This window comes from Daphnia pulicaria, chromosome 1 (genome assembly GCF_021234035.1).
Source record: "Daphnia pulicaria isolate SC F1-1A chromosome 1, SC_F0-13Bv2, whole genome shotgun sequence".
Taxonomy (NCBI): Eukaryota; Metazoa; Arthropoda; class Branchiopoda; order Diplostraca; family Daphniidae; genus Daphnia; species Daphnia pulicaria.
In genome coordinates, this window is record NC_060913.1 from 14,628,577 (window position 1) to 14,646,456 (window position 17,880).

A 17,880-nucleotide genomic window follows, 5' to 3' on the forward strand; every position below is an offset into this window, starting at 1 on the left:
AGAAAAACCCAAGAGACAAATCAAATAATCCCGAAAAATATTAGAATCCCTCCCCCCTCCTCCCCCGAAAGGAAGAAAACCAAACAAGAAAAGAAATTACCCCCGAAAAGAAAGATGGCGTCATCCGTCAGTAGCAACGGCGGCAGCAATAACGTCATGATCCGCAGCAAAAGCGATTCGATTGGAGTTGCGGGAGGTCACACGGCGACAGCGATGGATGAACGCAATACACAAGGAATCGGCGGTGGCGTCGGCGGAGGCAATACGACGGCGACGCTGATCGGAGGGTTGGCGACAGGTCCGGAAAGGCGGGCGACGACGGCCGACGATTCGGCCATTTCGTTCAGTGAGGAAGAGGAGGAAGAAGACGAAGACGAAATGGATGGCGAAGGAGATGATGACGAGGAGGAAGATGATCACCGGCCGGAATCGTCCGAGGCCAACGCGGCGGCCGCTGCCGCTGCAGCCGCTTTCAACGCCGCCGCCGCTGCCGCCTTCCAGCGTCAACTTTTGGCCAATTTCCCACTCTTTCATCATGCGTCAGACGGATCGAGTAAACTGGATAACGATCCATCAAACGCGTCGGCTGCGATGGAAGCCATGTCCTCCACCAACAACAGCCCCAATCCATTCGAGAGTTACATCGCGGCGGCGGCAGCAGCCGCAGCCGCAGCCAACGCCGAGGCTCTCTTCCGCCAACACCAGCAGCAGCTGGCCATGTCCAGTTCCGGAAGCCACGCCGCCAGACTCAGCGAGAAACGGACGGCCCACGACAGCGGCACAGACGACAACGACCTGTCTCTCGGCGGAGGTAAATGCACTGATGGATCAGGAAGCGGCAAAAGCCCGGCCGGAATCCACCAGCAACCGCCGAGCAACAAGCGACGGAAGCAATCCAAGCCCGTGCGGATTAGCAGCGACCAAGAGCCGGGTGCCAACGACGAAAACGCCACATCGGCCGTGACGGCATTTCTGGCCGCCCAAACGGCCGCCGCCGCCGCCGCCCTGTTCCACCAGAACAATCCGAACGCATCCAGCGAAGAAGAAGAGGAAGGAGTTCTCCTGCAACCGAATTCATCCGGCGCCAAACTCCTCAACGGCCAGCACCAGCAGCAAATGTTGGAGTGGGTGCGGGCGAATAATCACATGATGACGGGCGGCGGGAGTCACGAGAGCGAGCAAGAAGAGGGCCAGATCATCCGCAGCTCATCGGCGAATTCATCCGGCGGTGGGCACATGTTCGACCACCAACTGGCCAGTCGTCTGATGATGGCCGGCAATTCCTCTTCGGCAGCTGCCCGTAGTTTCGCAGACTTTCTGGCCTCGACGGCCGCCGGAGGTGGTAACGGCAAAGGATTTCCTTTATTTCCTTCACCCGCTTACGGCGGAAGCTGGAATCAGCAGCAGCAGCAAATGATGATGAACATCATGTCGATGAATCGATCCGGCGGTATGATGTTTGACGACGGCGAAGTGAGCCGGAGCAGTAGCCATTGCTCCGGATCGCCAACCGGCGGATTAGGAGGCAGCCACCACCACCACCACCACTTGACGGATGCGAAAAAGAATCATCCAAACGACGAGAGTGGCGAACGATCCAGTTCCGATTCACCCTTCGCCTTCCGCAACATGCTGAAATACGGTGGGTCCGCTTCCGGCGGATTCTACCCCTCTGGCGGCCCGTCAGCCTCGTCGCCGTTCCTCTTCCCATTCCTGCAGTCGTCGTCGGCCGGTAATTCTCCATTGGCCAATCACTCGATGGGCAGAGGCCCAAGCGGTGGGCTGTTGGGCTCACCGTCGGCCCTGGGCGGAAGCATCCGCATCTTCAACCACGAAGCCTACTGCGAGCTGTGCAACAAAGAGTTTTGCAACAAATACTTTCTCAAGACCCACAAGGCCAACAAGCACGGCATCTACGTCGATAATATCCCGCCAACGCCGACGCCACCGACGACCAATGGTGGCGGAGTCGTCGTCACTGGAGGCAGCACTACATCCGTCACCCCGGATGGTCGAATTTCCGGCCCGGCTTCAATTTCAACGCCATCCAGCAGCAGCAGCGCTGGCCTCGGCATCGGCAGTAGCAACGGCGTCCAGTCTCTTCCGTTTTCGGTGTCGAGTTCATTCGGTCCGCCGTCCTTGTCGTTGACTGTGGGCGCCATGACGTATCCGATGCATCCGCCTTCCACGGAATTGGCTCCCATCGATCCGGCACCGCCCGTCACCTACTCGCCCATCATGACAACGTCGCCGTCGAAATCCATTTACCAGACCGGAGGGTTGTTGGCGTCGGCGTCGATGACGACGACATTATCCACCTCGGCCACGACGACCATCCCGTCGCTGTCAGCCATCACGACGCCGACCAGCGGAATGAGCGCGCCACCCGGCGGATTGATGGACTTTTTCCCCATGTGGCCGTCGCAGACGTCCACTCCGCCCGTAACGACGTCCAACAACACGCTGGCCGTTCCGTCGTCTCTCAATCCAATTTCGACGTCGGCCGTCTCGATGAAGCACAACCTGCAGCACCTGCCGGGCGGAATCGTCAATCCGGAAGCCTACTGCGAGCTGTGTCAGAAAGAGTTTTGCAACAAGTACTTCCTAAAGAGACACAAGGCCAAGATGCACGGCATCATTCCACCGGAAGGCAGCGCACCAACGACTCCCTCCTCTGCCGGAACTTCACTTCCATCATCCAGCGGCGGCGGTGGTGGTGGTGGTGGATCTTCATCCCACAAAAGGAGCAAGTCTCATTCGTCGAAACAAACAGCCCCACTGGCAATTGCAGCGGCAGCAGCAGCAACAACTGCCGTTGATCTCAAAATTCCAATAACTCTTCCATCAACGGCCATCACTTCTCCGGCTCGGAATCTTTCGGCCAGCGGAAGCGAAGCGATCACCGAACAGCCAGCAACGGTCGCCGATCCTGTCCAGGAATCCAACGGAACGACGTCGACGGCCTTCAACCTTCTGATGCAAGGCGGACTGGGCAGTTTGGGCATCAAAAACGAAACAGGTGGATGCGGAAGCGGAGGTGTTTTGCCATCCAGCGGATCCAAATTGGATTTGAGCAACAGCAGCGGCGGCCGGCAGGACAACAACAGCTTGTCGCTTTTGAAAATCCCGACGCCGTCGCTTTCGGCCATGTTCTCGACGCCATCACCCATGATGGAATCTCATCCGGCTCGCATTCATCACTCGAAAACGCCTTCTTCATCTTCTTCTTCCGGCGGAGGAGGAGGAGGTGGCGCCAACGGAAGCAGCGGAGGCGGCGGCGGCGTCGGCGGCGGCATGGTGCCGCAGCAATTGTTTTCCCCGGAACGACTCCGCCAGATGGGCGTCATCAATACGGAAGCGTTTTGCGAGATTTGCTGCAAGGAATTCTGCAACAAGTACTTTTTGCGGACGCACAAATTCAAAAAGCACGGAATCGGATCCATGCCCGAGCAGCAGCAGCAGCAGCAGTCGTCGAGCCAGCAGTCGGATTCGTCCTCTTCGACCGGAATGATCCGCCAGCACCACTACAACAACAACAACAACAACAACAATAAAAGGGGCGGACCGAGTCCGACGGCCAAACAACTAGCGATCACCAACAGCGAATTCAGCCCCGAGCAGAAGATGCCATTGAATTTGGTGACGACTCCGTCGGGGACGTTGACAACAGCGACGACAACAACAACAACAATGGGGCAACAACAACAACCACCACAACAACAACAGGCCAGCCAGCTGGATGGTGGAATGCCGCTCTCGTGCGATCTGTGCCAACGACCTTTCCAGTCGACTTACCTGTTGCACATGCATCGCACCTACTTCCATAATCAACCACCTCCGGCGGATGAGTCGATGAACGAGAACGACATGAACGACACGTCAGCCATGGACGAGGACAATCAATCAGACAACGGACAGGAAGACGATGAAACTGGAACTTTCACCAACACCAACTCACCCCAACCGCCGTCGATCGCCGTCAAATCAGAGCCGGAGGCCCGGAATGCGGATGCAGCCGGCGAAGATCAGCGACCCGTTTCGACCGATGCCAACAATTCGTCCTCGGGCGGAATCACCATCAGCGCCGACCTGCAGAAACTCCAGTCGATGATTATGGAGTTGAACGGATCGTCGTCGGCGGCTGCAGCTGCGGCCGCCGCCGCCTCCATGGCCGGAGAGGATCGCCGACGCTGCTGGATGGACAGCCCTGTCAAGAGCTCGGGCAACAACATTAATCAGCTGAGCGTCGGTCACAACGAGTCGGGTAATCATTACATCAGCGCCAGCGGCGGCGGCATCGTCAAGATCGTCAATCCGGCCACTAGCGATCCATCGGATCCGGGCAATTTGGCGTCGGCGTCTTCGTCTTCGAGCATGTGCCACCTGTGCGCCAACAAAGATTTCCTGTCTCCATCCTACCTCCAGATTCACATGCAAAATTTCCACGGAATCGGCGTCGGCGGAAGTGGCGATCCATCGGCGGCCGCCATGGAAGCGGCCGTCGCCGCCGCCGCTTCTCAACTCGGTTTCGACCGTCTGCTCGATTTCGGACCTCCTCCCGCACCCTCTTCGACATCCGGTCACCACCACATGAAACGTTCCAGCGGCGGAGGAGGAGGCGGCGGCGGAGGAGGAGGTCGCTCGTCATCTTCGGCCTCTCCGGCGGCCACCCGCAGCTACTGCCAGATCTGCAACAAGGAATTATGCAACAAGTACTTTATGAAAACTCACATGCTGAAAATGCACGGCATCCACCTGGAGGCCAGCGGCGGCGGGTCTCAAATCGGCGGAGTCCAGTGCGACATCTGCCACAAGGAATTGTGTTCCAAATACTTCCTCAAAGTCCACAAGCAAAACACTCACGGCATCGTGTTCCCCGACCATGAAATGCTCCTGCCCAATGGCGTGGGCGGACCTGCTGGTAACATGTTGAAGGAGCAACAGCATCAAGGAGTGATGGATCTCTCCTTCCATCAACACCACCACCACCAACAACAACAGCAACAGCAGCAGCAACAACAAATGCAACAGCAGATGATGGAAGGGTCAAACAGTCCGGTCAAGTCCAATTCCGTGACGGAATCGTGTCCGCTGTGCCCCAAGCGCTTCAAGAGCTCAAAGGCCCTCAAGGCCCATTTGAGTCACGAACATTCCGGCTCTTCCGGCTCTTCGACGGCGGCTTGCTGCTACATTTGCAGCCAGCAGTTTGGCGACGTTGTGGCGTTGCAGGTCCACCTGATCAAGAGTCACGCCTCGCATTTGATGGATCACCACCAGACTCCACCTCCTCCGGTCAGCGTTTCGACCTCGGTGGCCGCCGCCACTCCTACGGCCGGCGGCAGTGAACAACAGCAGGCCAATCAGGGCTGTCCCATGTCTTCGCCTTCACCAAAGACTTCGCCGTCGTCCTTCCAGCGCTCGTCTTACTGCGACTATTCCGCCGGATACGGTCTGTTCGCCAACGAGCGCGGCGGACAGATGGGGGAGTCGTGTCCTCCACCTCCTCCTATGCCCGGCCTGGTGCCGGCCTCGGCCAACGCCAGTCCTCGGCCGTCGAGCGCCGTCGGAACTCGGTCGCCACCTGCCGCCGTCAATCAGCAAAAGATCCAGTGTCCATTATGCGGTCACCAACTGCCACTGGAACAATTTCAGACTCACCTAATGGCCCATCAGTTCCCCATTAACTTTTTGCACACTCTGATGCCTCCGTCGTCGTCGGCTGGAACGGCAACAGCTCCAGAATCTCACGCCCATGAAGAACAGGAACACGACGAGTTAGGAGCCATCAATCAGCAGCAGCAACAACAGCAACAACAGAGAAATACAACAACAACACCAACAACAGGGCGTCGTAAACGTCGTTACCGCTGTTCCGTGTGCAGTCGAAAGTTCGCCACCCGCCAGCTCTGCCTCACTCACATCCTGCAGCGCCATCCGCCATCGATGCGGAGCAGCCACAACAGCGGCGGCTCAATGACCAACGCCAAAAGCGGAATTGGATTCGGCCTGTCGTCGCCGACGTCGCCCGTCTCCACGTGCCACATGATCCAGTCACAACAGCGGCCATTGACCTGCCCTCGGTGTGGGTACGCGACCCGGCAGCCGCAACTGCTCCGGCTCCACTTGCGGACGCAGCAATGCATTCCGGTGGTGGCCCGCAATCCCGACCTGCAGCAGCTTCCACCTTATTTGGCCGTTCCGACGTCGACGGCCTCGATGGGTGGGCCACACGCCGGCAGCCCGTCCAGGCTCTCGGCCATCATCAACAACAAGCAGGGACTGGGATTGCAGTCGGTCCAGGGCCAACACGCCCACCGCCAGGATTTCGTCCTTCAGGCGTTCCTGTTGACCCAGCCGGATGCGGAAACCAACAAATCGTCGAGCTCGTCGAACGCCAACGCCAAGAATCGGCGCGGAGGTGATCCAGGAGCCAACCAGGAGAACGGGCACCACAACAATCACGACGATCAAGTGATGGATCCTTCGACGGTCGCCATCAAACGGGAGAGCCAACAAAATGGTAACCGGCTGAGCGGCCAGGATTCTGAGGAGCGCAAACGGACGACGACGGACCAACAAAAGGATCGGCCAGCTGACGCCGCCACCAAGGAGCCGCGGGACAATGGCGACGACGAAGACGAGGAGGAAGAAGGTCAGAATCAGAGTTGTAATTTCATCCCTTCGTTGATCCTGTTGCCCGTCAACCGACGCATTGCCAATCCGCTTTCCTTGACTTTCAGTCTCACACCTGCTTAAACCATCAGAAAGAAAGAAAAACATATTACATCACAACTCGCCAATTATTTCATTTTCCCTGCTCCCATTTCTTTCAAATTTATTCATTTGAAAAATTCTCTTAACGACGTCTCTAGTCCCATGTCATTGTTTTTGCTTATTTCTTTGGTGTTGGATCGATTTATTTGTCCCTCTCCCAATTTAAATTTTCCTGGCGGCAAAATAGCTCCTTTTTTCTTTCTTCAAAAAATCAAACAAATTTTTAATTAACAAAAAAGTCAACAATTTCTTTGATTGGGAAGGAAACAACAAAAAAGAGTCTAGTCAGCCGCCTGGAAAATAGGACACAAATAACAAGAAAACACGCGAGGAAAATAATAGTTTCCATACACAAAACACAGGGTCTCTATCTCTTTCTTTGAAAAACAAAATCGTTAGTATAATAACCAAATTAACAAAAACAAAAAAGAAACAACAAAAAAATGGGGGGAAAAATGTTGGAAGTGAAGAAGAAGAAGAAGTTGAATTTTGAATTCAAAACAAAACAAAAATGATGATTGTACTTGGCATTTTTATATGGCCATTTACAGTCACTGCAAACTATAATCAAATCCCGGGGCCTCTCTCTTTCTCTCTCTCTTTAACTCTCTTATCTCTAAAAAATAAGGAAAATTTCATTTAAAAATTTAAATTCGTAAAATGTTGTATGTGTCGACCCAACGTAACATCCTCCAATGATGATTGATAATTTAGTCTCTGAGTGAAGAAAACCAAATTTCTTTTTCTTTTTTTTAATTAATTGATAGAATGAGTGTGTGTGTGTGTGTGTGTGTCAAGTGACTGTGTGTTTTTGTTTTTGTTTCGGAATGTTTTTCTGTGTGTTAGTTGTCGGTATTATTATATAAAAGCAGACGAGCCCTTTGTTCGCGTGACCGAAAGGCGATGGTGGGGAGTGACGTCACTGCCACCCCCACCCAATAACTTGCTGATGGATGTCGCACACCTTTTTGATTCCCACCCACTTTGCTGTCGTCTTCCTGTGTGTCGTGTGTGTGGTTTTTCTTGGAAGCGAAACACAAAGAACGCAGACGTGTCAAATGACATTCCAAATTTAAAAAAACAACATTTTCAATCAAGTCCACTATTGCCGAGACGACGCCAAACATTCAGGGAAAATTAATTTTTCATTTCATTTTCTCTAGCACCGCCGATTTATTAGCGCGTTTTTACCATTTTGTGTTTTTTGTTTTCAAACCAATAGTTTTCTATAATCAATTGTGTAAAATAATATTCCAGAAAATTCAGCCATTCCAATCCATACAATGTAGCGCATTCCAACTTATCCATATCCTAGTCGCCACTTTTGTTACACGCCACACCCTTTTATCTCCCCCCGTCAAAATTATTTCATTTGAAAAATTCCAAAGTTGAGCTCGTTCGTGTGTGTGTATTTTACTCGTTTGATTATTAGTTCCTTTGTCTTATAGTGTCGTTTCTTTTTGTTTTTTTCTTTGTGTCTGTGCGTTTTGTCTGTGTGTTTGTGTGCGGGTGGCAATTAATATAATTCATTTAGACCTGATTTTTTGTTTTTTTCGCTTTGGTTCTTTTTCGTTGATATTATTTTTGTCTTTATTGGCTTTTATTCTTTATCTTTTTAAATAATTTTGATTTCCCCTCGTTTTCCCGGAACCGGAGATGAAGTCGATTGTCCATTTTCGTTCAATGCGCACGTTTTCTATTGTCGGACTTTTTGGGGTGGTGATGAGAGAGAATCAAGATGGGAAAGAACAGAAGAAGATGACCAAACTCATCTCTTTTCTTTCCATCTTCTTTCGGTTGTTAACAACGGCAAAACAAACGACAGAAAGTGATTGACCTACCCCCCCTCAAAAGGCTGCACGGCTCGTTCACAAATGCCTTTTCGGCTGTCTACCCTTTTTTTCTGCTCCCGGGGTATAAGAGAAACACAAGTCCCGACTGTTGTCATCAATTTTTGAAGGGTCGCCTTAGTAGCAGCAGCAGCATAGGTCAGAACGAAAACATAAAGCCCACACACCCACTAAGCAACATCTTGTCCTAGTCTTTTATAGAGACAATCCTCTTTTTCTTCTTTGCGTCCCTCATCATTTCCTCCAACCCTCATCTTTCCCTTCGTACCTCCAATCTGTTTCTCCAGCGGACGACGCAACGGTAACCCTGGGTGCTCGTCGCTTTTTAATCAGTACACGCTGGGACTCGCCAAGTCAAAACAAGGATTACCTACATTTTCTAGGATATTTCCTTTATTTTGTTTTTATTCATTTTTATTTTTATTTTTTCGTGCTGAAAGCGAAACAAATTTCCTTGAACTGCGGAGGAAATAAATATGTTGGGCAAGTCGTGGCCCCACCCATTTTCTGTGTTAGACTCCTCCCGTGCAAGCACACTCGGGTCTGAACGTCCGAATCAATAATAGCTTTCTCTCCTTCCTTTTTCTCTCTTTTCTCCCCCCCCCCCCCTCTCTTGTGTGTCTCTCAACTCGGAAGAGGGGAGAGAGAAGAGAAATAGGAGAACTCGAAAAAGTAGATGAAAGTGAAAGGGAGAAACAAAAAATAAATAAAAATGAAGAAGAAGAAGAAGAAGAAAAAGGACTTTGACGCGCCCTCCCACCCAACTTGATTCGATTCCCTTTGATTAAAGACTGGCCATCACTTTCTCTCTCTCCTCCTTTTATCTCCATCTATCCATCTCTTTCTGTCTTGTATTACGTATTGTACAGCAGACTACGACGACTGCTACTACTACTACTACTACTCCACTCTACGCATATAGGAGATAAATACAAGTTTTTGATGCGATATGAAGCAGGGGGCGAAAAAAGGCTGAAGCAGCGCATACACAATGCGGCAGATGAAAAGCAAACAAACGGCCTGACTGGGCAAGAAACGCGAGCGAATCAAATAGGAGAGCAGCAACAAAAACAACAACCGGGAAGGGGGGGGGGGGAGAACAAAAAACTATAAGGAGCAATAAAGTTGTTCCGTAAGTCACATCAAACCTCTTGATGTGTGTTTAGTAACTACTGAGAGAGAGAGAGAAGGAAGGAAGGAGAGAGTCTGATTTGGGAAAAAAAAAATGAAGGAATACCAACCCCGAAATATTGTAGTCACTATAAAAAGCCCCAAACTAAAAAAGGAATAACTACTTCTTTGGCCATCGGGTTCTCTCTCTCTCTAAACGACCATAGCAGCAGCTACTGCTCTCTCTCTCTCTCTCTCTCACAAAACGACAACTATATATCAGACTCTACAATTAATAAGTTTCATGTTGTTGCTGGCTGCCAGTGAGTATTTTTACTATACGCTGGTCGTCCCCTCCCACCAAAAGTCTACATGTACCCGGAGAAAGGCTACAAAACTGCTGATTCGGACGACATATTTTTCCTTCTTTTACCCTGCGAACGGAATTGCCGACTCGACTGTAAAACAAACTTGTATTTATTTATTTGTGTTTAGTGTTTGTACGAGCAGCGTGTATGGATGGATGGAGAGAGAGAGAGATGTCCATCGAGAAATGAAATAAAGTTCATGAAAACCTTTTAGGGCCACCGATGAAAAGAGGGGGGAGAGAAAAAAATAAAAAAGGACGTGGGCGACTGACCACCTGCTGCCCCACCCAATGAGAAAAGTGTGTCGGTTATATACGTGTGTGTGTTGGGGGGAGAAAAACTCTCCGACACATCAAACAACACCTCGTGCCTCGAGTTTTTCCCGTTTACTTGAGAGGAATAAAAAATAAGGCGATCGATTGAATTACATTCGCTTCGTTGGATGAATAGATGATTACCGGCAAATTCAATTTTCCCGCTTTTCTATTGCATCCGTCCGTCTCCTTCGTTTTGCGCCCAAATTGAATAGCTAACTTTTTTTTTTAAGAACTAAAACATTTGATCAGTTTGAATGGCCTTTCAATAATTTACTCGCGCAATTTCAACAACAACCCAAAAAATTGATCAAGAAAAACCGGAAATTTTTAGAAGATGGCGACCAATGGAAGGGAAAAAAAGGCAAACGTCACGGTGGTGGGAGGAGAAAGAATGGCGGTGGGGGGGAGATGATTATTGTTGTTCAACCCTCGGTCCCTGCGACGCGGAACGCAATAATAAAAAAAAAAAAAGGAAAAAGGCCGTGAGGGGGGCGACTGCGACGGCGCAAATATGATATAAGGTCGATTGATATTTTCCAATTGCTCAGCGTCAAAACAAGACCCAAGATCCAACCCTCGCCACCCCTGTACCTTTTTTTTCTTCTTTTTTGTTCTCCCCCTCACTGTAGCAGGAGGCGATCGTCTATAGTCAATCATTTCCCAACGATATGGGCTTATTTCATCTCGTACTACAACTACTGAGAGCAGGCAGTAAAAGAGTAGGTAATTCAATTCCAAATCGGGGTAGGACCCTGTCGGTCACTGACCGCGCCCATGTCGAGTTCCAACCGAAAACGAGCGAGTTCTTGTCTTCTTTGCCAAGAAAGAAAGAGAAGAAAAAATATAAAGGATCGTTGGAAGGTTAAAAGGTGTAAGGTATCCTCCTCTTGACGTCAAATGACACTCGACGATTCCGGGGAAACGGACAAATTCCGGGAAATTTTATTTTTTTCCTTTTTCCTTTTTCTGTTTTATTTTTTATTATTTTGTGATAATTTTTGCACGAGTCATGTAAAATGGTTTCCTTTAAACAAAATGGCGTTCGTCGTTGGTTAGAAAGACCGCGAGCAATATCAAAAAAAGAAATAAAAAAATGTCCGAATTGAAAAGAAATTCAGCACGAGACACGGAAGATGACGTCACACCTCCCCGATAAAATTGTCGTGCGATTTTTTCAAACATGTTAACAATGATATTAATGCAAATGATGTTATTATAAGCCAGTGCGTCAGCCAAGTGAATTTATGTGCAAAGAAATGAAGCTTATTCGGGTCAGTGATTTGATTTGAATCCAGCCCCCAACTCACACAATTTGCGTCTAAACAAACAACACGAAAATCAAAATGGTCGAGTCCTTATATTTATTATTATAACTACCACATATTTAAACCAAATAACGGAATTGGAGATTTATAACTACGTGTGTGTTCCCCCTTTTTCGTCCCCAATAATCTTTCAGATTTATCATTTGACTTTATCGACGAGGCAGAAATCTCGCGTGTGTGTCTGACTGATTGTAACTCTGCCAATTATGAAACGGTCATAATAATAATGAAATAATAATCCATTTTCTGTTCGTGAAACCCCCTCCCCGAGAAATGATTTTAAATTTTATTTCAATGTACGTGTCGACTACTAAACGTGAATATCGGCGGGTACTAAACAAACTCGTCTGACAACCTAACGGCAAAATCAAAAATGGATCGTGGCTTTCTTATCAAGACAAAAACAAAATGTTCTATCGTGCGCTATATCTCTCTCTCTCTGCTATTTCTAATTCTTGTTCTTCGATATTGTCTCCCCCACTAACCCCCCGATGTCCAACCCCTCCCTTAATTGATAATGTTAATTAACAGCGTTATCGAAAACCCATGATGCAGTGTATCAAAATAAAGGAAAAAGAAAAAAAAATTAGTTTTTATGGGAAATAATAATATTTGAAAAAAAAAGAGAGAACCTGACTGACGTGGTGGTCTGTAATGTGTGGTCGCTGTTGTATTTTGTACCTCCCCCCCTCCCCCAATGATTTTATTTTTTAATTTCTCGATGTGAAAAATTCAATTTTTTCTTCAAATAAAAAAAAAATCAAAAAGTTCCTATGACGCCACAAGAGAAAACGACAAGTTCCTAATCGACGAGGCTATTAAAAAAACAAAAGAGCAACAGCAGTTCCTATTAAAAAATGATTCCTGAAATTATTATGTCAATGTATGTCGTTTTTCTTCATTTTAAAAATTTCTTCTTCTACTTGTTTCCTTTGATGAATTCCCAAAATTTCGTTTATCGGCGTCTCGTCCCAAAAAATTCAAATAACTTCGACCCCATCCAATACTTTATAAACCCACTTGTTTCACGGTGTTGTTGTTTCACAATTCGCCAGAAAGAAGAAGAAGAAAAAAAACCTAACCGGCAGTCTGTGTACACTTTGACACGAGGAAATGACTCCCCATCCCACCCCCCTCCGCCCTTATCGTGAATGTGTGTGTATGTGTGAGCGCCTATGTGAGTGTGTAAATGAGCGCCCTGATGGAAAATACCCTCCTTCCCATTACTCTCTCTCTCTTTCCCAACAACAACAACAACATAACTACCCCCCGGAAATTCTCTCACCCACGTTTATAATATTCTTTGGAAAACAATTTCGTTTCGATTTTGTCAATTTGGGTTTCATTTCAATTTCATTTGGAATTATTTTCTTTGCATTCATCAATACATGGTATCATGGTTTCGTGTACATTCTCGTCTTTTCATTTTCATTGGGTGTCACCGTAATTTCAAAAAAATAAAAAACTGGGGACCGACATGGGCCAGCCCCCTTTCTGCGCAGCAACTCTGACAGAGGGGTGGTCCCGATTGGTTGGATTAAAAGTGAAAAAACAAATTCAATGAAAAGAGATTCAACATACAAAAAATAAATCACACACACCCCAAAAAACAAATTCAAAAGGGGTGCAGTGGATTCCACCCCTTTTTTCATAACAGAAAGGGTGTGGATCAAAAAAGGGGGTTGGCTTTTGAAAAATCGCGGATTGGCTGTCACGATAAACACGGACGCCATCGCCGCATCCGACCAATCAAAATCTCCACTTTCTTCTCGGTTGGTTTAAAAAAATAAAGAGACCAAAAAAAACTGAATCGTCCAATAAAATGAAAATAAGAAATTTCAGCGGAAGAAATACTACTCTTCAAGGCGGATATTTCTTTCACTTTTCTCTGCGTGTAATCTCTTTTTGCTTTTTGCTGTGCCGCGAATGTTGCCCATGGCAACCCAAGTCAGAGTCTTTGTGGTTGATAATAATATCGTCCACATGTAACTGATGGAGACCGAAATGGCACGGAATTACGCCAGCCACACGGGTCCACCTTTTAGACATCCATTTGGGTGTGTGTGTGTATGTTTTTCGCTTGAGCTCTCGCACTGTGCGCGTTACGTCACGGCCGCTATCTCGGACGAATAGTTGAGGTAACATCGAGACCATTATACGAGAAAGCAGCTATTTCCGGTAGGAAAACAAATACACAAATACAACCGATTTGTCTTTTAATAGGTTAAAATAAAAAAATATAAAATCTTTTCGTTTCCTTTTTCATCATCATCTTTTTTCCTTGTGAGTCCCCGGGCGTCGTCAAAGAGCAACTTTTTTCTTTCCTTTCTTTGCAACTCGCCGTATATATATATATATATATACGGCTGTGTGTATAAACGATCAATAAAATGGAGGCAGCGGCAAGAGGTCTACGAAGAAGAAGAAGACGACGACGACGTCGTCCTCCTCCTCCATCACATCGCGCCGGGGGAGGGAGAACAGGGGGGGGGGGAGCTTAATCTATAGAAAAGTAAAAAAGAAAAAAGGAAAATGCGGGAGGAAATAAGGAGTTTTCAAACCACCCACCGACGCCACCACCCCCTTCAAATAAAGGGTGGGTGGGTATAGGAATAGAAGAGTATTATAAACAAGCATCTATAGTCGCCGCCTCTACAGCCGCAGATATCTCTGCCGGCCGAGATGGATGTGCTGGACAACAACAACAACATCCCTTTCACCCCCTTCGACACACACACACACACACACACATCCTGGACGTTTTCTCTCCCCCCCTCACGTCTGTTCCAGCATAAGGGCGCCTGGAATCTCATATTATATGAAAAGGGAGCTCAACCCTTTTCCTTTTTTTTCGAATCCAATGAGACTGAGCATATTACATCCAACCAATACACAGACGGGAGAGAGAGAGAAAAACCCCCTTTTCGATCTAATTCTTTTCCAGCTCTCCCCTCATGTGGCAGCAGAGCCCTCCTGGGCCGGGAGAAAATCCATGGTCACCCCTTTTTTTTTCTGTCGTCCCCCTCTTGCTTTTCATCTCTTTTTTCTTCTTCGCATTTCCTCTTCTTCTTCTTCTTCTTCTTCCCATTTGTTGTTGTGCGCCCAAAGAGCTGCAATGCAACCGTACAAGTCCCGATTTAGCTCCACCCCCTCCACGTGTCGGTCCCGAAAAACACCCCACGAGAAATTGATGTGGGTTGAAAATGAGTGTCGAAACAATCGCGCTGCATAAAAGAGAGATCAACAAACGACGACGACGTCGCAATCGCATCACATTGTCCTCTGACCGACGCAAGGGAGCGGCGACGTCTGACAAAAATTCCGCGCTCAGCGTTTGTCGAAGGGAAAAAAATAATTTGATGGTTGCGTAATTTTGCAAAAACAAAAAAGGAGGGGGGGGGGCGCGGTCAAATCGGTCGGATGGATAAATCACTGGCATTGATGAGGGCCAACCCGAATGAAATAGAAATGGGATCCAAAAACAAACGAAGCGTGACCAAACAAACCCCCAAAAAAAAAAAAATAACTGGGAAAAGAAAAAGTCTGGGAACGGGCGAAAACATATCAAAGTCCATCATCAATTTATGGACAGCGGACAACTACTGTGTGCTATTGCTATATACGTACACAGAGATCCGTGCAGTATGGCAGTATAACTATGAGCTCGGCGTATATACCTCCGGATGCATTATTCCGGTTCTTTTGCCTCCTGCGGGCCCTGGCCTTTTGATCTATTATTCTCCAACGATTCCAGGAGAACCCAAAAAGAACTAAAGGGACGCAGAAACTACAAGAAGAAGAAAAAGCAACTACTACTGCTGGCCAAAAGTTTTGTGTGTGTGTCCTTTTTGGTGGGGAGGGTTTTTTCTGTGTGATACGTCCATAAATGAAGCATCAGCCTCCGGCCCAGGAGCCATCCGAAAAATGGAAGAGCCACAACACACACACACACACATAGAGAGAAAGTCTATAACCAAGTCAATCTATAGATCGTCTTTCACACAGCAGACAAATGGCGTTTACTTATGGATGTATAGATGGACTCTCTCTCTCTCTCACTCGATTTTTCCTTTTTTCGTTTTGTGTTTTTGGACCGTTGAACTTTTGGAGGGATGATGGAGAGTCATTACGTAGATGCACCACCACCACATTCAGCTGATTGTGTCCGTCCCAACTCGCCTTGTATACACCAGCACCACTCTCTTTCCTTTCTTATTCTTATTTCGATGTTGTATCCATTAATGAAGAACCCCGACCAGCTCTTAACCCGGGACAGCCAACATAACCCTCGGCCCATCCGGCTTCTTCATCTCCTCCTGCAAAACTTATTGATTGAAACATCCATCATTCACCAATGATGCGAACTGACTCAAATCGGAGAGAAACAACTAAACAACCCAACAACTTTTGTTTCCTTCTTTCTTTCTTTCTTCCCCCCACGTTGGTCCTGTGATAATACGAAGCGACGGTATGGCCATCAACTTTTAGCTGCCAGAGATTCAAGTCTAAATGCGGCCACACCCCAAATAAATATAGGTGGAGACTCTCTCTCTCTCTCTCTCTCTATCAAGAAATGATGAAAGAAAAAGGGACCGAAAAAAAAAAATTGTCTGTCGACTCTCGACGCTCGGCCGCGTCACATAGATATAGATATATTTCCATTTATATTTGATTTGGGCTGCACCCCCGACCGACGTCGAGGAATCCAATTGATTTTCGTCGTCGACGACGACGTCGCCGACAGATTATAAAAGAAGAAGAAGAAGAAGAAAGAGGCAGCAGCTCTCTCCCAAGTTCTTTGCTCTATAGCCCACCGCCGCTCAACGTACATTCAATGATAGATTGAGGGAAAAAGGCAAAGAATAAAAGCAAAATGGAAGAAGAAGAAGAAAAAACGACACAAAATGAGAGAGAGAGAGAAGAGAAAAGTGACGAGATTTCGCTCGACTAGTTTCGTTTCTTTTATTTTCCCTTTTTTCTATTCTTTTCTTTTTCATTCTCTCCACCATCCAACATCTCTCTCCCACTGTTATACTCGGTGCTGCTGGTGTATTATTGATCAGCAAGCCCCAACCCACCCCCCTTCTAACCCCACCCCGTTTCTCCCCCCCCCCCCCTCCTCCCTTCTCTATCCAATAATGTTACGTACTATAAAAAAAAAAAGAGAGAAGGAGAAAAAAGAGAAACGAGTGGAGCGAGGATGACTGCGGTTCGACTATGCGTTTCATCATCATCGGCTTCACATGAGATCCGACTCATCATTCGTCTTTATACTCATCCCATTTTTTGGGGAGGGATGAGGAGCGCTGCTCTTGTCTTTTATGTATGTATACGCCGGTCTTATTTATTTCCGAGAAAATAAATTTCAAACCAAATTAAAAGCAGCGATAATCATTCTTTTGTTTTCGAAAAAATAAAAAATAAATAAACAAGTTTGTTTTAGATCGAGATCCGGCTGGAAATTGAATAGCAACTTATTGCGTTCAAATAGAGTTAAAGCAATTCAATCTTCATTTGAGTTTCTCATTGCCGGAATTTTGTAATAACTTTTTTTTTCTCCCGGTCAAATTCGATTTGGCCAGTGACAGTAGGCAGACCCAATTTCACGATTTACTATTACAGTTTTATCCCCCCTCTACTCTTCTGTCTTCCCTTTTTTTTTCCCGAAACAAATAAATTGGATATGAAGAGATGAACTTATGTTACTGTAGTGGACGCACGGAACAAATAAAACTTGCTTTATTTTTTAAGATGAGGAAGATGATGATGCTTATACAACCGTCGTCCACTACTATATACACAGTCCAGCGAACACTAACAATCACAGACCGGAAGACCCGGAACTGTGACTGTTTTCCGTTAAAACTCCAACTTTTATTTTCCCCCAATCCCATTTTCAAAGAGGTACAACTCATATAAGTTGCTTGATAGAAAGATAATAAGATATCCTATTTTTGTGAAAAGATGCGAGCGCAGCGCAATAAAAAAATGACATGTACAAAATAATCCCGCGTCCATCTCTCGATTATTTCTGTTTACACTTTTTTGATTTGGTCACGCAGATGTGAACCAATCCAATCAACATGGCATTCAACTCTTTTTTTTTTTTTTACTTTTCTACTTACAACTCTAATAA

At 47.2% G+C, this 17,880-nt stretch overlaps 1 protein-coding gene across 1 annotated transcript; it reads left to right on the plus strand.

Moving 5' to 3' along the window:
• On the plus strand, positions 1–13,153 carry LOC124330974. Its single transcript, XM_046788762.1, has one exon. It carries the CDS (start codon positions 115–117, stop codon positions 6,754–6,756), a length of 6,642 nt encoding a protein of 2,213 aa, XP_046644718.1. The 5' UTR covers positions 1–114; the 3' UTR covers positions 6,757–13,153.
• Positions 13,154–17,880: the final 4,727 nt, after the last annotated feature.